This window comes from Plecotus auritus, assembly GCF_963455305.1.
Source record: "Plecotus auritus genome assembly, chromosome: 7".
Classification (NCBI taxonomy): domain Eukaryota; kingdom Metazoa; phylum Chordata; class Mammalia; order Chiroptera; family Vespertilionidae; genus Plecotus; species Plecotus auritus.
The window spans coordinates 45,751,026-45,773,415 of NC_137774.1; the positions used below are offsets into that span (position 1 = coordinate 45,751,026).

Sequence of the window (22,390 nt, forward strand, 5' to 3'; positions counted from 1 at the left end):
TTGTGAGAACAAACTAGAGAATCCTGGGTGGGAGTTCTGACCTGGCGGGGTCCTGCCATCGGGCCCCCATCCAGCGGAATTCCTTGTCCCCGCAAGGGAGCCCACCTCACTTCAGGTAGGTCACCTGGCAGGTGAGAACTACACCTCAGGGCTGGCCACCCCGCGGGAGGGGCAGCACCCATCTTCCCACCTGGCTCAGGCCCAGCCTAGAGGAGGAGAAAGTATCTGCGGAGGCTGCTCGGGCTGTGTTTCTGAGCAAGGCTTCCATCGCCCCTTTGACCCTGGCCCCGAATCTGCAGTTTCCATTTCAGTCCAGAGCTCAGATGCTCAGCTCAGCTCTGGCCTCGGAGATCGCCGGCCCGGCTTCCCTGTCATGCCGAACCCCGCTGGGAGCGTGGAGCTGGAGGCGAGGCGATGCCACCACACTTCCAGTGAGCACCATCCTCATGCCCTCTCTCTGCTCCAGGTCTCCCCTCTGCCCGCCTGCACTTCAGGGACTGCGTCTGCACTGGGGCCCTCTGCCCCTCCCAGGCCGTGGCCAGCCGGTGGGGAGAGGTGGATGAGGCAGCTTCCAGGACAGGGCCTCACTGGGTGGCCCTGCAGGTGCCCCCACTCACGCCTGCTTCCTCACCAGCAGCACCCAGGGCAAGATGGCAGCGACCACTGCCACCACGGCGATGAGGGTGATGAGCAGGAGGGCCCGGGAGCGGCAGCAGAAGGACCGGGTGGAGCTGGGCGCTGGGGACGCCTCGGAGAGCTCGGCCAGGCTGCGCCGCGGCAGCACGCTGTCCTGCTCCCCCAAGGGCATCCCATGGCGGCTGATGATGAAGATCTGAGGCTCCCGGGGAAGGCTGGACAGTAAGTCCAAGGGGAGCTGGGGACTCTGACTTGGGGATGCTCTCCAGACGGGCTGGGAGGCGGCCATGGGGTTGGTGTGGCCCCGGGTGTTGGCCGCCGGTGGCCCAGGGGGCAGGCCGGTGGGCACAGCCAGGGTCTGGGAGCTCCTGTCCAGCATGGAGGGCCAGCGGGAGCTCTTCTTGCTGAGGAAGGTGACGTAGCGGCAGATGGGGCAGACGATGGTCCTCTGGACCTGCCCATCCACGCGGGTGGAGAGTAGGTACTTGACAAGACAGTCATGGCAGAACACGTGGCCACAGCTCAGTGTCCGGCTGGCGCCCTCCAGGTCACGGAACTTCTCGTAGCACACGGGGCACTCGCTGCCCGAGCTGTCCTTGCTCTCCCCTTCTGACATGGCCGCTCAGGAGGCAGGGCCTCCACTGCCGGTGGGAAAAGCTGTGAGCGTTAGTGCCATTGCCCGCCTCCACTCGCCTCCCTCACTCCCTTCTCCACCCCTGCTTCCCCTGCTCCTTCCCTTTCTCCTTGCCCCCTCCCCCCTTCCTCTTCTGCTGCTCCTCCTCAGTGGCCTATCTGAATCCAACCAAGACCTAGAGCTAAGACCCTTGGGAAGAGACGAGGGGGCGCTTCTGGAAGGGGGGCTGGGAGGCAGATAATGAGAGGTCCCAGCCTAGCCACTGTGGACTCTGGAGGGAGGCGGAGAGCCTCCCTGGCCCCTCACCTCACGCATGACATGCACACATGGTGAGGTCACCTCACCTCTTCCTGGCTCCTCGCAGGAAGTGAAGGCAGAAGACCCAGGTCCCAGGGGAAGCGGGTGGCTGAGTGGCTGCTCCCCCAGCCTCAGTCCAGGCCCCAGTATGGGCCTGTGCCCCGAGGGGCTGTTTTTCAGAAAAGCCTCTGCTGCCCCTCAGTCTCCGGCTCAGCACTGCCTGGTCCGCTGGTTTGTGTCCAGCCCTTGGCTGCATTCCTCTGTGCTGTGTGTGGCTGTTTTGAAAATAAAGCGCAGAACTTACACATCCACACGCCTGCTGGCCCTCTGCGTAGTCACATCAGGGAGCCGTAAGCTCATCCTCCACCTGCCACAGCTCAGTCATTCTTCACATTCCTGGAGGGCGGCCTCGAAGCCTTCGGATGCACCTCAGCGAAGGCAGAGGTTCGTCCTGCGAGTATGTCTGGTCTTGTGAAGGTGGCCAGAAGCCCTGGGAGCCAAGCCTGGTGGGAAAGGACATGAGTGCTCAAGTGGCATGGAATGGTTTCAAATCAAAGGTACGGAATCACCACGAAGTTACAATGTGGGTTTTAAAATGTTCTCAGGGTGGGCTGGCGTGGCTCAGTGGTTGCGTGTTGATCTAAGAACCAGGAGGTCATGGTTCAATTCCCGGTCAGGGCACATGCCCAGGTTGTGGGCTCGATCCCCAGTGTGTGATGTGCAAGAGGCAGCCATCAATGATTCTCTCATATCATTGTTGTTTCTATCTCTCTCCCCCTTTCACTCTGAACTCAATAAAAATATATTTTATAAAATGTTTTCAGCAATGGCCGAATTGTTGGATTAAGTGCGCAGCTTTTCAAGATAATGACCTTGAAGGGAAACACCCATTTGGGCATGTGGTGAGGCCCACCATGTCCTCATTTAAAAGTCCCCAGTATTGCCCTAGCCGGCTTGGCTCAGTGGATAGAGATCAGCCTGTGGACTGAAGGGTCCGGGGTTCGATTCCAGTCAAGGGCACATGCCTGGGTTTTGGGCTCAATCCCCAGTAGGGGGTGTGCAGAAGATCAGTGATTCTATCTCATCATTGATGTTTCTATCTTTCTCTCTCTCCCTCTTCCTCTCTGAAATCAATAAAAATACATTTTAGCCCTAACCGGTTTGGCTCAGTGGATAGAGCGTCGGCCTTCGGACTGAGGGGTCCCAGGTTCGATTCCGGTCAAGGGCATGTACCTTGGTTGCGGGCACATCCCCAGTAGGGGGCGTGCAGGAGGCAGCTGATCGATGTTTCTCTCTCATCGATGTTTCTGACTCTCTATCCTTCTCCCTTCCTCTCTGTAAGAAATCAATAAAATATATTAAAAAAAATACATTTTTAAAAAAGTCCCCAGTATCACAACTGTGTGGTCTAGACTCAACTAGAACAGCCTCGTTAGGGGAACCGTGATCACCTGTTATCTGCACCAGTCTATCCGTTCATCAGTAACATTAGACCCCATCCATCGACCCAATTATTCAACAAATACTTATTGAATGCCTGCTGCTGGCTAGGTGTTGAGCCAGGCACTGAAGATAAGCAGAGATCAAGAAAGTCCTTCGTAAAACTTTAGAGCCTAATGGACATTTATAAATTTTCTTGGAAAAATATTTTCTTTTTTTTTTTTTTTTAAAAAAAAGGAGGAATGATGCTCAATAGCTTAAGTTGTTTGGGTAACAGAGTTAGGCATCAAGATAGGCAAGACAATTAAAGCAGAGAGATGAGAGAATGCTAGGGGAAGAGAGGACTTCTGAGGTTACTTAGTTAAATCTAATTTGTGGTTTTTTGAAAGAGTGGATGGGAGGGGGAGAGAGAGAGAGAGACATTGATTGGTTGCTTCCCACAACTGCTCTGATGGGTGTCTGAGAGTAAGCCTGCAACCGAGGTACATGCCCTTTACTGGAATCGAACCCGGGACCTTTCAGCCTGAGGGCCGATGCTCTAACCCCTGAACCAAACTATTAGCTGTGTCAGAAAGCACTATCCTCCTTGGGATCAGCAGCGGTGGGAAAAGAGACTCTTCCATGTGAGTTTGTGAAAAAGTAAAAGGGATTCACAGAATGCCAAAGACATCCCTGTTCTCACCGAAGGCCTCTCTGGGCATCCTTCCTCCTTCCTGCGCTGCAGGAGAGGCGTGTCATTCACGACTGGACACCGCTGCCGCCGCCCTCCTTCCTACCTCCTCACCTCCTTTCTCAGCCTCTCTCTGGCCTCTCCCTCCTGGGTCCCTCCCCTTCTCTTCATTTCACTTCGTACTTTATCCTGGAGTTCCTCTCAGGGGCCTGAATGTCTTGGGTGCTGGGGTGGGGAGAGGGCAGCAGAAGAGAAGCAGGAACAAGCTCTGGTTTGGGCACAAGCTCACCAGACAACAATGCCAGGCGTTCTCCGCCACAGACACTCCCAGCGGCGCTTCAGGAACCTGCGGGAGAGGAGGCTGGGAGTCTCCCGGGTGAGGTGGGCCCACTGCGGAGCTAATAATAAATAATTACAACAGCGACTGTTTGTTGACACGAATTATGTGCTTGGCATTTTGCATTCCTTCCTCATTTGATCCTGACAACGCTGGGAGGTAGGTATTATCTCCATTTCACAGATGAGGGAACGAGGCTCGGGGCTGAGGTTAAGTAGCTTGTTCCAAGTCACACTGCTAGCTCAGGGCAACCCAGGATAGGCAGCCCCCGCCGTGTACCGCTGCCCCCAGCAAGGACCTGATGTGCCTCCATGGGGGGCATTCTAGACCTTGGTTCAGGGAGTAGATGAAGAATTGAGAGCAAGATGGCAGAATAGGATGTCCCAGCCCTCAGACCTCTACAGAAACACTGATTTAACAAGTATCCAGGGATGAAAGCCTCACGCAAGAGCTCCCCGATCCAGTTGTATACAGTAGATATGTACAGTTTTGTTGTATGTCAATCAGACCTCACTCAGTAAAGTGGTTTTAAAAAACGAATAGATGAAGACGCATCAGTGGGAAAGTGACTGCCTAAACTTCCCTTCTCTGACGGACTCTAAACAGAGCTGCCACCCCAGCACCCTGGGAGGCAGGGGAGGACAGGGCCGGCCCAGGGGAGCTGGCTTCATGAAGCCCCCGTGGCCAGCTTCACCCACAGCAGCCGCTCATTGTGAGGACTGGTTGGGGTGTCATCATCCCTGGGACCCCCTCCTCCCCACCTTGGGACAGTGAGCCTGTGAGGCAGAGCCCCTATAGTTTCAGCTATGACCACTTCTCATCCCAAGACACTGTACACAACACACACACACACACACACACACACACACACACACACACACTCCCACACACTCCCACACCCTGCATCACTCCAGTTCAGTCCGGAACCTTGCCAACCTCCGCCTGAATCCTGTTCCCCCCCGCCCCCGTTCCCCCCCCCAACACACACACTGGGTCCCCAGACTCACTGTGGCTGGGGCCAGGAGGAGCAGCAGCCACCTCTCCGCCTGCCCGGGGCCTCTTTAGGGCAGATCCAGCGCCCAGAGGTGCTGGTCAGGCAGCACGTCCTCCTGCTGCTGTCACTGTGACAGCTGCTGCCGCTGAGGCATTCCTGATGACTGAGCAGGCCGGGAGGACAGCGCCAGGAAGTGAATGTCACCCAACCCGTTTGAGGCTAGGAGGCTCTTGGCATTGCCCAGGGGGTTGGCAGCTGCTGGAGTCACGTGATCTAGAAGCTTCGAGGAGAGGAGCCCCTGGTTGAGGAGGAGCCCGGGGATGGGAGCTTCGGACAGGCAGAGGCTCTCACAAGATGCAGAGACCCAAGACCTTTGACCGAGGCTCCCCAGAGATGGGTCTTCCTATCCCAACAATAAGCCAGTCTTGTTCACAATCTTCCACTCTCCTGGACTCATTTCAGTGGTCCTCCCCCCAATCCCCACCATGCCCAGGGTGAAGGGGTCAGATCAACCTCAGGAAGGTTATGATACCCAAAGTCATCCTATATAAATAAAAGGCTAATATGCAAATAGACCAAACAGTGGAACAACCAAACAATCAAACAACTGGTCACTATGACATGCGCTGACCACCAGGGGGCATGCATGGAACATGGCAGCTGTTGGCCGCGGTGGGATGGTGGAGCAGGTGAGTGGGGGCGCCAGACCAAGGTGGGGCGCTGGTCACTGTCATCGGGGTGAGTCTCTGGTGGTTACTGAAAATTCTTTGCTCCCACATGCCGCGGTCCCACCTGGCACTCACACTTGCTGCTGGCGCTGGAGCCACTGCTCACACCTGCTGCCAATGCCTGGTGGCGGTTCAATCACTCGGTGCCATCAGCAGGTGCAAGTGGCAGCTACGGACTGTGATCACCCCTGAGGGCTTCTCTACCTCTCCCTGCTCCTGAGGGGCAATCGGGGCAGCAGCCGCTGCTCCCACCCGCTGACGGCTCTGGCCCTGCTCGCACCCGCTGCTGGCACTGGCCCCAATGCCAGCGGATAGGGGCCACAGCGGGAGGGGTCAGATGGGGGCATGGAGGATGGGCCGAGACCTGCCCCTGTGCCCACCACAGCCTTGCGGCCCACAGTTCCTTTCAAGGTGCACGAATTTGTGCACTGGGCCCCTAGTATACAAATATTTGGGTGATGTGCCTTTATGTAATTGCCATTCATCAAATGCTCGAAGAGGCTCAGAGCTCCAAAAGACCAAACACCACTGAGATAAAGAATGAGGCAGAGCTTTGCACAGTAGCAGTACTGTAGCCAGTGAGGTTTATCCAAGGTGCAATTATTGCTAATTGAAAACTTTTTTTTTTTTAAATATATTTTATTGATTTGTTACAGAGAGGAAGGAAGAGGGATAGAGAGTTAGAAACATCGATGGGAGAAGAAACATCGATCAGCTGCCTCCTGCACACCCCCCACTGGGGACGTGCCCGCAACCAAGGTACATGCCCTTGACCGGAATTGAACCTGGGACCCTTCAGTCCGCAGGCCAACGCTCTATCCACTGAGCCAAACTGGTCAGGGCACTAATTGAAAACTTTTCCCAATACTCCACCGTGACAACTTGGAATATAGTCAGCATTGGCAATTTTTGATGGTCTCTACGGAGACTGAAAAAAAAAAAAAAGAATGAGGCAGAGCCTGACCAGTGGGCTCAGTGGTTGAGCATTCTGGTCAAGGCACATGCCTGGGTTGCAGGCTCATCCCTAGTGTGGGGCATGCAGGAGGCAGCTCATCACTGATGTTTCTATCTCTCTCTTCCTCTCCCTTCCCCCTTCCTCTTTAAAATCAATAAAAATATATTTTACACACAAAAAAAACAAAGAAACCCAAAATTATTTAAAAAAAAAAAAAAAAAAGAAAGAATGAGGCAGAGTAAGACCAACGAATTAGAAACACACACCTGCATGGGAAGAAGTCCCTGGTGTCATGTGAAAAAGAAGTAAGTTTCAGAACAGTCTGTATAATATGATTCTATTTATAGAAATGATAATAACATGATCCTTTTTATAGAGAAAAATCTGGAAGAAGACGCATTAAACTTGATACTAGCTATCTCTAAAAGGATGTTCTAACTCAGTGGTTGGCAAACTCATTAGTCAACAGAGCCAAATATCAACCGTACAACGATTGAAATTTCTTTTGAGAGCCAAATTTTTTAAACTTAAACTTCTTCTAACGCCACTTCTTCAAAATAGACTCACCCAGGCCGTGGTATTTTGTGTAAGAGCCACACTCAAGGGGCCAAAGAGCCGCATGTGGCTCGCAAGCCGCAGTTTGCTGACCATGGCTCTAACTTGAACATTCCTGTGACATTTGAATTTTCACCCTGAATATGTCTTTCTTTCATGATCAGAAAAAAAAAAAAAAAAATCAAGAATAAGGTAGGAGCAAAGCCAGGCAGGCTGGAAACCATTTTGGGGGATTCTCTCCCAGTCCTCTGGGCACTGGGGTCCAAGTCATCAAGACATTGGTTTTCTGCCCTGCTGGTGTGGCTCAGTGGTTGAGCATCGACCTGTGAACCAGGAGGTCATTGATTTCTCCATTAGGGCACATGTCAGGGTGGCGGGCTCGATCCCCAGTGTGGGACATGTAAGAGGCAGCTGATCAATGATTCTCTTTCATCATTGATATTTATCTCTCTCTCTCTCCCTCTTCCTCTCTGAAATCAATTAAATAAATTGAAGTTGATTTTCTTTTGAAAAAAAAAGAAAAGAAAAGAAAAAAGGAGGTTCCTGGATCCAAGGCACAGCCAAGTATGAGTTTGACCCTGTAGGGTGACCCAGGATGGCCCCTCCCCCACCCGGCCTACCATGGCTGCCTGGAGGCTGGTAGGCGAGGACAGTCAGGGCAGTGCACTCAGCCACCTTGCTCAGGACATGAAGATGGCTGGGTACCAGCTGCTGTGACAAGTCTCTCATGTTCTTTTCCCAGGAGCTGAATCTGAGAAGTTCCAGACCATCCTAGATTTAGCAAATAGAAATGCAGGCTGCCCAGGAAAATTTGTATTTCAGATAAACAACAAATAACTTTTAGTATAAGTATGCTCAATGGAATATTTGGGATGTAATCATACTAAAATATTATTCATTGTTTTATCTAAAACTCAAATTTCACTGGGCATCCTGTGTTATTTTGCAACTCTAGGCCCAGAGAACTCCCAACTTTCTCTCCTTCCATCAGCACCATGCCTCCTTGACAGCGTGGCTCATGACTCTGCCTAGGGCTTCCTGGGGGCCCCTGAAAAGGAGTCCCAGATACTCAGCGTCAATGCCCCGTGTGTCCCTGGGTAAGGGACTGAGCCAGGTGGACTGTCTTTAGACTCAGACTAATGTGATGTGATTATGGAGTAATAGGAAATTCCTGAGGCTCCCAAATCTTTTCCACCAACCTGCCATGAAGCTTAACTTTGAAGATTATCTTGAATATATAAATATGTATTACCATAGTCTGTCATGGTTTTGTGTTCCAAAATTAGAATTCCACTTTTAAAATTATATACAGTGTGTATGTCTATATGTACACACACTCACACACACTCAGAAACTTAGCAGAGATAGTAAATATTCAGCTGGAGAAATCTCAGCTTGACTTATTTTATCAGTTAGGTGTAACCATCTAAAAAGTGGTGAGGGAAGGGGATGTAGGGCTGTTAATTTTTTTTTCTTGTTAATTCTCACCTGAGGATATTTTTCCATTGATTTTTAGAGAGAGTAGAAGGGAGAGGGAGAGACAGAGAGAAACATCAATGTGAGAGAGACACATTGATTGATTGCCTCCTGTACGTACCCCAACCAGGGCCGGGGAACCTGCACCCAAGGTATATGCCCTTGACTGGAATAGAACCTGGGACCCTTCAGTCTGCAGACCGACGCTCTATCCACTGAGCCAAACCAGCTAGGGCTAGGGCTGTTAAGTTTTGACAGGCAGAATAGAATTTGTACTCAGAGCATAGGTTTATTAGCCAGAAGAATTTACACTATAGGATTTGATAATAGGGATATCTGGGAAATTGAGATCAGTACATGAGCATTCACAAGTGCTGTGTGTGTGTTTATATAAAGAGAAAGTGCCATGGACCTTTGGGTAAGTTACTTAATCCCTTTGTGCCTCAGTTGCTTCATCTGAAAAATGGGGATAATAATAGAGACCATTTTGGTCTATAGGATTGTGAAGAGTAGATGAATGGATGCAAATAATGTTCCTGGAACCACACCTCTTATGCATTAATGTCTCCAGCAACGTTATCTACCATGATCATCACTGTCATCGTCATCATCATGGTAAAAAGAGAAGGCTGAAGAGAGGCGATAGGGTTTGAATACCTCCCACTGGCCCATCTGGGCCTGGCTTGGTGAATAAGGTGTCTGTTGCAAATCCCACCACCCATTCTATAGTGCCCTGTCTTTCTCAACAGGACACGTGTGAATGCTCGCATACTGATCTCAATTTGTGTGAAGAGGACAAATGCAGTCTGACTGGTGTAAGACTAGTTTTACAGCTTAGGGAGGGATGGCACGAGTGGCTTCTGCTCCATTCAGGCCACTCTGCGAGTTGTGTCCAGTTCTGGGGTCACATTAGGGGTCGTGTTGCTGAGGCACTGAAGCATGTGCTGGACGTGAGGCCAGCCAGGATGGGGATGGTCCAGAGACCATTTTGGACCCATAAGATAGACCTGCTTTGGAAAGACCTCTCTGAAGGAGGGCGCTCCGGACCAGGGGAGAACCGGCGGAGGCGGGCTGACCCCCGGCTGACTGCAGGCCTGCTTTCTGCCTGGGCTTAAGAGCCAGACCAGGATAAAAGTTCCCAGATCCACGACTACCTGGAGGACTGACGAAAGATGCAGATGTCCAGGCCCTGTCTCAGGACTTAGCAGGTCTTGGGAGGGGCCTATGTGTATTTATTTATTTAATTGGATGTATCGATGAATGGATTGATATGTGATAATGGAATAACTGCATGCTAAAGGTGGAAATTAAGTATTGGTTATGTACATTCTCGTGGTAAAATTCTTTCGACTTTGCTATTTGTTCAGAATTGTCACAATAAATACTGAAATAACAATTTAATTTCTTGAATAAGTAATACATTCAGATGATTAAAAAAATAAAAGGGCCGCCTAAGCCGGTTTGGCTCAGTGGATAGAGCGTTGGTGTGGACTGAAGGGTCCCAGGTTTGATTCCGGTCAAGTGCACATGCCTGGGGCTGTGGGCTCAATCCCCAGTAGGGGGCGTGCAGGAGGCAGACAATCAATTATTTTTTTCTCATCACTAATGTTTCTGTATCTCTCTCCCTCTCCCTTCCTCTCTGAAATCAATAAAAAATATATATATATAAACAGCTGAAAGGGCCCTGGCCCAGTACTCAGTGTTTGGAGCGTTGTCCTGTACACCAAAAGGTCGAGGGTTTGATTCCAGGTCAGGGCACATACCTGGCTTGTGGGTTTGATCCCTTATCAGGGTGCATATGGAAGGAAACTGATCTCTCTCTCTCTCTCTCTCTCTCTCTCTCTCTCTCTCTCTCCTCTCTTTTCATCTCCTTTCCTCTCTCTTTGAAATCAATTAAGAACACATCCTCAGGCGAGAATTAAAAACAAAAACATATTCTCGAGTGAGGATTAAAAAAAGATAAAGGAAAGGCAGTGAAGATTTCGTCCTCTCCCTCTTCCCTATCCGCCTGTTTCCTATGCATCCCAAAAGGCAACCCCTAGCTCACCTCCATCAGAAAATGAGTGTTGGTGAGAATGCACAGGAATTCCAAGTCTTGTGCACTGCTGGTGGGAATGTAAAATGGTACAGCCGCTAAAACATTACAATGGCTTCTCAAAAAATAAAAAATAGAATTACCACATGAGCCAGCAATTCTACTTCTGGGTATAGACCCAAAAGAACTGAAAGCAGGGACTTGAATAGATATTTGTAAACTCATGTTCATAGCAGCATTAATCACAGTAGTCAAAAGGTGAAAGCAATTTGTGTCCATCGACAGACAAATGGATAAACAAAATGTGATATAAGCATATACTGGAATGTTATCCAGTCATGAAAAGAAGGAAATTCTGACGCATGCTACAACATGGATGAACCTTGATGACATTATGCTAAGTGAAATAAGGCAGTAACAAAAGGACAGATACCGTATGGTTCCACTTATATGAGGGACCTAGAGCAGTCAAATTCATAGAGATGGAAAGTTGAATGGTGGTTGGCAGGAGGGACGAGGAGTTATTGTTTAATGGGTACAGAGTTTCAGTTTGGGAAGAAGAAAAATGTTTTGAAGATGATGGTGGTGATGGTTGCACAACAATGTGAATGCATTTCATGCTACTGAACTGTTCACTTAAAAATGGTTAAGATGGTACATTTTTATCACAAATTTTAAAAAAGGGAACCACTGTCATTGGTGGTTATTCTTGTGCATTTTACTTATATTTGTATTTACTGAAAAGCAGTGCACCGCTTACTCCCTGTGCCTCTTGCTGTCCTACTTGACACCACATCTTGGAGCTTTCTCCTTTATCAGCACATGACAGTCTGAGTTGTTTTTTTTAAATTAATTAATTAATTAATTAATTTTATTGTCTAATCTTTTACATATGTCTCCTTTTTCCTCAATTGACCCCCTCCCCCATCCCTTCCCAGCCCGGGCAAGCCCCCACCGCCCCAGTGTCTGTGTCCATTGGTTATGCTAAGGGTGGGTCTGAGTTTTTTTAATCCAAGTGGTTAGCATCCTCCCAGGTCTGATTTGGGAAATGGCTGGGTCCTGGGGTAGCTGGGATACATGCTTCTTCCTCCAAGCTGGGCAGGGGAGGGACCAGAAGCTGAGGCAGCTCTTTCAGACAGAGACACTCCCCCCCCCCTCCCGCCCCCACATCTTACAGTGTCCCCCTCTAGCATTCTCCGCACCAGCATCCCTGGGGAAGGGGGGGTCCCTGCCAGTCTTGCTCCCCAGGGAGGGACTCTGGGTGCCCAGCAGCAGGAGCCCTCCACAGCTCTCTGCTCTACCTTCTCTCCACCCCCTGTGGGGACAGGGTCGGGGCAGCAGGCAGGGGCTACCCTAAGAGAATAGAGTCACTCATGCATTCAGGATCTTATGCCAGGGCCAACACTTTAATAAGGGTCAAAGTGAGTTACTCCAAATATCGAAGGCAAAGGGAGGTGGGGGCAGGGGAACAAATAAGGAGCAAGAAACTGCAGGCTGGGCCCCGAGGCAGTGGAGGGCAACAGAGGTGGAGAAGGGAGAGAGGGAGAATGAGATAATGGGTTAATGCTGACCTTTGCTAGGGCAGAGGCTCCGGGTCCTTTTCCATCCCTGACGTCTGTGAAAGGACATGACAAAGACCTTTCCCACCTGCATGTGCTCCTGTGGGACGCGCGTCACTGACCAGGACCCAGGCGGGGACACTGAGGGCTGTGTGTGGTTTGGAGACAGGAAGCCGTTGCACTGACTGCCCATATTCGGCCAGGGGAGCCCCGGTCAGTCCTGGCTCAGGATGAAATGGAATCACACAAGGAAGTTGGGGGATGGCACCTGTGCACACTTCTGGTGGTTGCAATTAAATGACATCCATGGGACAGGAGGTGGGCATCTCCCTGCCACCAGTGTGTGTGTGTGTGACCCTTGACCCTCCTCCCACCCTGCCTCTACTCTTGATTGACCTGAGGAATGTGGCCAGATGGGAAGCCTCATCAGGGAAGGCAGAAGGACCCCAAAGTGTGGAGCAGAGTATCTTCTGGTCCTCGGGGAAGCCCACACACAGGCTGCGGCTTCAGGGACCCTTCAGATGCCCTGCTCACCTCCCTGCAGCCAGCCAGCACAATCCAGGCGGGGGGCCTCCCAGTGAGGCCACACTTGCAGAGAGACCAGGGAGGACCCTGAGTTGGGAGCAGCCTTGACCATCTCCTCATTGGCAGCTGTGTGGCCCTGGCCAGGTTCTCGTCAGCCCAAAGGCCTGCTTTCGGGGGCAGTTCATCCGTGCCCCTGTGAATTTCTTGGATTCACCTCCTCACCCCAAGGCTGCACACACCTCTGAAACGTCTGTCTTACCTGTTCCCTTGGTCCCATTCCCTTGGACTCACCCCATTATCACATAGCCTGAGGCTGCTGTTAGTACAGGGGGAACCTGGGGCCTTTGGACAGAAAAGAAAGACGCCCCTTTCCAGGTTGATGCAGGCCCTGCCAGGGCACACGACGTGGTAGGTGCCAGAAAGGCTGCTTTTCATTCCCAACTTGTTGCCCTTCAGCCCCCATAACCCAACCTGCACCACAGGACCCAGTAGCCACAGAGTATCTTCAAGGTCTCGCCTCATGCTCCCCTCCTCCGAAGACTTCCATGGCTCCCTACTGTCCTCAGTGGTACAAAGCCCACACACCCGCACGGCCTCTCCAAGACTTGCTCCAGCTATCCCCTTCCCCTTGGCAGTCCCAGGCCACGCAGCTTGCAGTTCAGATCCCTCCAAGATCGTAACCTTTGGGGGTTGTAATTCATCTTCACAGGAATTTGCCAAGGGGGCTGTGTGGCCCCATTTTACAGGTGATGAGGAAGCCGAGGACAAGGGCAACATGCTTCTTTTTTTTTTTTTCTGGCTTGAATGCCTTTCTGCCTTATCACCTCCCCCTAGACCTCCCCTTAGCAACTCCATCTTTTAAGATCTTTTTTTAAAAACATTTATTGAATTTGTTTTCTTTTTAAAAATATTTTTATTGATTTCAGAGAGGAAGGGAGAGGGGGAGATAGAAACATCAATGATGAGAGATTCATTGATTGGCTGCCTCCTGCACACCCCCTACTGGGGATGGAGCCTGCAACCCCAGCATATGCCCTTGGCCAGAATCAAACCCGGGACCCTTTAGTCCGCAGGTCGACGCTCTATCCGCTGAGCCAAACCAGCTAGGGCTTAAGATCTTTTTAAAAAAATAATAAATAAATAAATAAATATATTTTTTTATTTGAGAGAGGGAGGGAGAGATAGAAACATCAATGATGAGAGAGACTCATCAATCGGCTGCCTCCTGCATGCCCCACACTGGAGATTGAGCCCAGGTTGTGAGCATGTGCCCTGACTGTGAATCAAACTGTGACTTCCTGGTTCATAGGTTGATGCTCAACCACTGAGCCACGCTGGCCAGGCTCCATCTTTTAGGATCTTGAAAGAAGGGATCATAACTTATCCCTATAGGCTCCAGCACAAGGACTGGTCTCATTAGAGTTCAACAAATCATCCACCTGCCCACACCTGGCTGAAGTGCGGGGCCTGGGGAAGGGGTGGTGTGCAAAGGAAGTTTGGGGGACACAACCACTCTACTGTCTATTCTAAATTCCTTTGGAATCCAACCCAAAATTCCCTCCTCAAAGTCATAATGGACCGAGAAGCTCGGGCCTGGCTAGAGAGGGGAGAAGAGCCACCCCTGGGTTACAGCCTTGCCTGAGCCACTGTGTGCCAATGTCTGTGAGAAAGCATGGTCTTGGGCAGGTTCTGCAGAAGGTGAGTCTGGGAAGTGGAGGCAAGCTGGGCTGGGGAAGAGTGAGGGGCGTGTGAAGGACTCTGGGGCTTCTGATGGAGGAAGCCCCTCCTTCAAAGTTAGTCTAGTAGTTTGTCTCGGTAATTTTTGCAATATCGAAGTATCACATGTACAACTACTTACTTGATTTTTCTTTTTAAAAGTTGAGGTGCAAACAAAAAGAATAAAAAAATAAAATTTTAAAAAACAACAAAAAGAAAGAAAAAATAAAAATAAATAAAAGTTGAGCTGCGCTTGGCTGGCATGGCTCAGTGGTTGAGCATAACCAGGAGGTCATGGTTCAATTCCCAGTCAGGGCACATGCCTGGGTTGTGGGTTTGATCCCCATTGTGGGGTGTGCAGGAAGCAGCCAATCAATGAATTTCTCTCATCATTGATGTTTTTCTCTCTCTCTCTCATTCTCCCTTCCTCTCTGAAATCAAGAAAAAAATTTTTTTAATTGAGCTGCATTTTTAAAAAAATATTTTATTGATCTTTTACAGAGAGGAAGGGAGAGGGATAGAGGGTTAGAAACACTGATGAGAGAGAAACATCAATCAGCTGCCTCCTGCACACCCCCTACTGGGGATGTGCCCGCAACCAAGGTACATGCCCTTGACCGGAATCGAACCTGGGACCCTTCAGTCCACAGGCAGACGCTCTATCCACTGAGCCAAACCGGTTTTGGCTTGAGCTGCATTTTTAACTTAACTATAGGGTGGGGCAAAAGTAGGTTTACAGTTGTGAGTACATGAAGCACAGAATTTATTCTTGTATTATTATTTATTAGTTATTGTATTATTTTCCATATAGACAACTGTTGTATTTAGTCTCACCTCTTTCTAAGCATCCATACCTGTCATACCACAGGTCTGACATTCTAATTATGTTTGTAACAAACAGCGAAATTAATACATACTATGACGTTAAAAAAGGTTTGCTTGTGTACCATCTGAGGTCGTCGTCGTGGGCCAGGCATCGGCACACGCTGCCCGGGACGGATGAAGGATGCCGGCCTGAGGAGCGGACCTCTAGAAGTTTGGGATCTTAGAGTCAGGATGAGGCCACTTCAGAATGGTCACAGCTGAGCCCAAGGCTGGGTTTAAACGCCTGAGAGCATTTTGGATGGGAAACCACAGCATGGGACCTATGAAAAGAATCCAAGAAAAGGAGACAAACATCCCTGGTGGGGTGGCTCAGTTGCTTGGAGCATCTTTTGGTACACCGGAAGTTTGCAGGTTCGATCCTCGGTCCAGGCAGTTCAGGAGACAACCGATGTTTCTCTCTCTCTCAGATCAATAAAAACATATATATGGTGAGGATTTTAAAGGAAAGAAAAGGACACAAATAGCTTAGACTTGAGGATGAAACTGGCAAGGACAGACAGTGACCTAAAGTTGAAGGCTCAGGGAGGAGGCAAGGGAGTGGCACCAGGCAAACAGGAAGGCTCTGAGTCACACCCCAAGCCCTGGAAAGCCAGCGTGGGGCTCTGCAACTCACCTGGTCTGAGTGTCCCGGCCCTGATTTCCTCTCACTGTGGTAAAACACACATGCCTTTAAAATCGTCAACTCCAGGTTCAGAGATGCTCTGAGACAGGTAGGGGAAGGGAAACGGAAAGGAAAGAGAGCAGGGAGGTTTGTTCTCAGGGCGGTATGTGGGAGGGAAACCTTCCTCCCCCGAGGGGTGGGGCAACCACAGGATGAAGAGTGATTGAAACAAGCCCTTCACGGATTTGCTGATCTTCATGCTTTTCTGTTGGTTTGTTTCTTTTTGTTAATCCTCACCAGAGAATATTTTTTCCATTGATTTTTAGAGAGGGTGGAAGAGAGGGGGAGAAACAGAGAGAAATATCGATGTGAGAGAGACACATCGATTGGTTGCAGTTTGGGGCGAGGATTGAGGCCTGCAACCAAGGTATGTGCCTTTGATTGGAATCGAACCCAAGACCCTTAAGTCCTTGGGCCAACGCTCTAACCACTGAGGAAAACCAGCTAGGGTTTCAATCTTCACTCTTCATCCCAGAACCAAAAGCCTCCTTGATAGCTGACAGTCCTCAGTGCTTGAGATAGGTAATTCTGATATTAAAAATAGCACTACTGTTGAAAAAAACACGGAAAATTAATAAAAGCATACGTGAAAAACAAAAACATAAGTTCTACACCACTTCCACAGATAACTACCATAAATATTTTGGTGTTCAATCTTCTAGACTCTCTCTATGATAATATGTATGCTATATATGGTTATGTTAAAAATAATTATATATTACATAATGCATAATTATAATATATAATTTTTTTAAGATAAGTGGGATCACATTGTATAAATACTTTTAGGACTTGATTTTTTTCCTATTGTTATCTTGTGATCCCCAATAAACATTCTTTTACACCCTCATTTTCAATGGCGGTAGTCAGTTATGATATAAATTTTATGTAATTAATTTATTGATTTATATTTAAGTTGTTTCCAATTTCCCCTATTATAAAAATTCTGCAATAAGTGCTTTTATTGCAAAAATCTTGGTATTTTCCCTTAAAATAATTATTAGAAATGGAATTGATGAGTCAAAGTGCAGTATAATTTTAAAGGTGAGTGATAAATACTGTCAAATTTCTTTTCATAAAGGTAGTACCAATTTATTTATTTATTTAATGTGTTCTTATTGATTTCATAGAGGAAGGGAGAGGGAGAGAGAGAAACATCAATGATGAGAGAGAATCATTGATCGGCTGCCTCCTGCATGCCCCACAGGGGGGGTGAAGGCCACAACCCAGGCATGTGCCCTATTAATATATTTTTTAAATTTATGGATTATATAGAGAGTGGAAAAAAGAGAGAGAGAGAGATAATGAGAGAGAGATAAACTTGTTGTTCCACTTATTTATGATTCATTGGTTGATTCTTGTATGTGCTCTGACTGGGGATCGAACCTTCAACCTTAGCATATTGGGACAATGCTCTAAACCAACTGAGCTACCTGGCCAGGGCGCCTGGGTATTATTATAACTTTATCTTCACAAAACAAAAAAGCAAAAACAAAATCGAAACCTTCCACTTCTCTGTTGTCACTGTCAATATCCTAGCTCAAGAGGCCATCAGCACCTTGTTTGGAATTCCACCACTCCCTTCCTGCTTCCATTCTCCCCTCACCCTGCCTCCCTTGTCTGTTTCCCACAGAACAGCGTTAGCTTATTTCAAAAATGTATATTAGTTGACTTTTGCTTCTGGTCATGACAGAGTGGTTTGTATCAGACTAGGATTCCTTTAAAGAAAAAAATGTCAAATTAGATCACACACACACACACACACACACACACACACACACACACACACACACCCCTATTTTAAGGCTTCAGAGAGTGGCAGTACTGAAGTCACCATGATCCTGTAAAAGAAAGAAAACACGGAGGTGAGGGGATCTCTTCTACTTCTTTTCTTAAGGAAATTCCTTAAGGACTTTGCTGATTGCTTGGGAGGCATTGAGGCTGAGCAGAAAATAGTGGCCTAAAAGTTTTGGTATTATCCCAAGGCTCAAAAATTTGAAGTTAGTTTCTGACAAGAAAAAAGTATCTGGTAAACACTCTAGGATTTCACTGAAGGGTTATGACCTATGAGTAAGGGCAATCAGAAATAGACAAGCCCATGCAAAGCCTGCTGCATCGCAGTTCCTGAATGGATCAAATGATCTGACCTTACTCCAGCAGCCTGAAAAACAAACAAAACCACCCAGAAATTTACATCTCTTGTGGAAAAATGACATCATCCAGAGTCTTTGCAATTTTTCAGTTTACCCCGCATCCAGAAATTAACAAAAATTAACATATCTACTAGGAGACAAGGCCAAATAAACAAAAACCAAGAGATACAAATAGATGACAGGACCTATTTTATGATAGGTTTGGCTCAGTGGATAGAGTGTTGGCCTGAGGACTCAAGGTCCCAGGTTCGATTCCGGTCAAGGGCATGTACCTTGGTTGCGGGCACAACCCCAGTAGGGGGTGTGCAGGAGGCAGCTGATTGATGTTACTCTCTCATCGATGTTTCTAACTCTCTCTCCCTCTCCCTTCCTCTCTGTAAAAAATCAATAAAATATATATCCAAAAAAAAAATATATAGATGACAACATCAGACCCAAAGGAAAAAAAGATATTGGTTTTATTGTACATGAACTCTAACACATTCAAGAAAGTAGATGGAGAACTAGAAAAATAATTTAAAAGAACCAAATGGAAATTCTAGAATTGGAAAATACAATTACTGAAATGAAAAACTCTATAGATGACTTAATAGCAGATTAGATACAACAGAAGAGAGGATTAAAAAACAAATGGAAAGACAGGTCACTAGAAAATATTCAGTCTGCAGCATGGTGTGGAAGAAAAGAATGGAAAATACAGAAGAGCATAAGGAACATGGATTGTGGTAGAAAAGTTTAAATACATTTAATTGGAGTCACTTAAATAAAGAGGGTAAGTGACGGTTCAGATGAAAAGTTACTTATATTTACAACATTATTGAAATGCTTTAACCTATAGGTTTAAGAAACTCTACAAATCTTAAGCCAAATAAATATTTAAAAATCCCCTAAGTAGGCACATTGTAGTAAAAGTCCTAAAAACTAAAGACAAAAAGAATTTTTAAAATTTGGCTGAGAAAAAAAAAAAAGACACATTACCTTTTGAGGAGTAATAATACTGACAGTTCATTTTCAAGATAAATGATGGAATCCAGGACAGAGGTCAAGGGTACATGTTATAACTTTTAAGGACTGAAAGATTATAGTTGCCAATCTAGAATTTTACACAGAGAAAATATTCTTTAAAAATGAAGTTGGAACAAAGAGATTAACAAATGAAAACAGAGAATTCATTGTGAAGATAGATGCACTAAAAGAAATACTAAAGGATGTTCTTTACTGAATGAAAATAATCCCAATAGAAGCAAAGAAATGCAGGAGCGAATGAATGATAAGAGGTAAATGTGTGGGAAAATATGTGAATATTGACTGCATAGAACAGTAATAATATCCTAATATATTATTTTTACATGAAACATTAAAATATTTGACAATAATAGCCAAAAGGCAGAAGGAAAATAAGTGGAGTTAAATTGTAAGGTTCTTGCATTATCTGGGGAATGGTAAATGTACAAATTATAGTAGACTAATAATTCAAGCACACATGCTATAATTTCTCGATAACCATTAAAATAATAACAAAATAATATATAACTAATTGGAGAAATAGAATAATTTTAAAAATCTAATTTATCTCTTAGCTTTTGATACATCATGGAGGGACCTGGAGAGTATTACGCTAAGCGAAATAAGACAGCCAGAGAAAGACAAGTATCTACATTCATATGTAGAGTCTAATGAACAAAATAGATGGAGAGACAATGAAGCATAGAACAGACTGCAAAATCTCAGAGGGAAGGCGGAGGAGGGTGGGTGGATGGGAAGTGATCGACCAAAGAACTTACATTATGCATATAATAAGCATAACCCATGGACACAGACAATAGGGTGGTGAAGGCCTGGGGCAGGGGGTAGGGGTGGGCTAGAATGGGTCAATTGGAGAAAAAAGGGGACATACATAAAACTTGCAACAATAAAGATTTAAACAAAACTCTAATTAAAAAAATGAAAACATTTCTTTGAAATGTCTTTGACTATTTGTATTCTCCTTCTACCTGTATATTTTGCCCAGTTTTCTATTTGGGTGCTTTCCTTTTCTTATTGATTTCAGATAGATATAAATATAAGGCCAATAGAAATATGTCCATGTGAATGTTGCAAATAATCAGTGTTAAATCTTTATGCCTTGGTTAGAACACTAAGGGCCTGGTTTGACCGCTTGCTTTGACATTAGTGAGAAGGGGTCCGTTGAGTCCTATGATTTGCACCCGATAGGCGCTCACCAATGCCTAATGAATTGAACTGAATTGAGGTGGTCAAGGGGCTAATAAGCAACATGGGGTTCTACATTATTGTCATTTAGAGAATAAGGACTTATCCAAACCCATGACAGGAGTAGAGAATAGTGAATGTTTAAGGCCAAAAAGGGAGCAGAAATAAACTGGGCTACCAAGAACTACTGGAATCTGCCAAAGGCCAAAATGTGTGATACATACCTAATCAAGACCAGCAGGCGGCGCTCTAACCACGTCCCATGGCTACCTAGACTGCCAGGGCCAAGCCTGAGCACTGAGAAAGTGGAAACTGATGGAGGCATGGGAAGAGTCTGAGACGTAACTTTTTGGCCTGGTGTTTCCTCCAGAGGTGAAAACCCAGAGCTCAAGAGCCCTGTGTTTTTAATTTTTCTAGGCTTGCTTTGCCCATGCGTGCCTGTATAGCAACATCCGTTCAATCCAACTCAGTCCAATCTTTGATGGCCCAAACTTTGAAGAGCAGAATCAATCATCTGATTCTCTTGGGAAAATATAAATGGTAATTCAGTAGGACTGAGGTGGGGCCTGAGGTGCTGAATTTCTACCAAGCTCCCTGGTGGTGACTCACTCAGTCAGTCTGACATTTATAACACACTGCCTGCAAGGTCCCCCATCTCTGTGCAACATGGGAGGTTGGAGAAAAGCAGACCTGGGTTCTGCCCTCAAAGGACTTACAGCTTCCTAGGGTAAAATCCCACAGTAATGTCTGTAATACAGGTTAGAGTGTGAATCCACTTACTGTGTGACCTTGGGCAAGTTGCTTGATCTCTTTAGGTCTCAGTTTCCTTATCTGTAAAATAGGAATGGTAACAGCTTCTACCTTAAAAAGTTAAAGCAGGAAAAGCAGGATATTGTATATAAAGTGGAGTGTCTGGCACATAATAAGCCTCAACAAGGCTTGGGGTACACTAAGACAGTATGGAGTGAGGCGGGCAGCCCTGGTGGGGTGGCAAATTGGAGGGAGGTGAGTTGAGGGACAATCTTTTTTTCTAGATTTTTTTTTATTGACTTCAGAGAGGAAAGGAGAGGGAGAGAGAGATAGAAACATCAATGATGAGAGAGAATCATTGTTTGGCTGCCTCCTGCACGCCGCACACTAGGGATTGAGCCTGCAATTGGCATGTGTCCTGACTTGGAATCAAACCCGGGACCCTTCAGTCCCAGACTGATGTTCTATCCACTGAGCCGAATCGGGCAGGGCCATCATCTGAAAAGCAGGAGGTTAGCAAGGTGAGGACAGAGAGTCAGGAGGAGGGTAGGTCTCCTGTCAGGTGGCAAACCTAAGGGTTGCTTTTCAGAGAGATTTAAGGATGCTGCAGGCTAAGCAGGCTTCCTTCTGGAAATGCACAGGGTGCGGGGGAGCAGGACTTCAGGCAGATGAAGCTTCAGCTTTTAGCACCGCCCACGCCCCCCCTTTTCACATCTGTAACGGTTTTAGGGGATTTTGAGAGGAGCTAAGAGGAGCCAAGGATCACCCTGGCCCTGCCCTCATGCTCACAACCTGCACAGCCTCAGCGCCTCTGCTGCGGAGCCCTCAGCCCAGGTACCTAAGTTGACCTCTGTGCTTTAAAGATAGTGGAGTTTCCATAGCATCACGAAGGTCCTCGAGCATTTATAGACTGACTTCCAGCGTTCTGCGGAATGCTCCTGAGGATACAGAGACGAATTCACGCTGCCCTGCCCTTGCTGGGTGACATCACCGTGGGAGAGGAACGATCAGCGAAGGGCCTCAGTAGCAGTTCTTCACAGTGTGCTTCTGTGCGGTGAGACTGAATCACTCACCAGACCTGTAGCCACTGCGGAGGCGACAGGTGCTCAGGGTGACGCGTCAGACCAGGGTGGTCTGGTCTGAGAAAGACTGAAGGGGTGGGTCCGATTTGGA

General features: G+C 47.4%; 1 protein-coding gene across 1 annotated transcript; it reads right to left on the reverse strand.

The window, feature by feature from the left end:
* Positions 1–613: 613 nt before the first annotated feature.
* On the reverse strand, positions 614–2,056 carry RNF222 (ring finger protein 222; the record flags this gene model as incomplete). Its single annotated transcript, XM_080682819.1, has 2 exons — positions 1,872–2,056; positions 614–1,277 (listed from the first exon to the last, which is right to left on the reverse strand). The coding sequence occupies exon 2, from the start codon at positions 1,250–1,252 to the stop codon at positions 614–616; it is 639 nt and encodes a 212-aa protein (XP_080538945.1). The 5' UTR covers positions 1,253–1,277; positions 1,872–2,056.
* Positions 2,057–22,390: the final 20,334 nt, after the last annotated feature.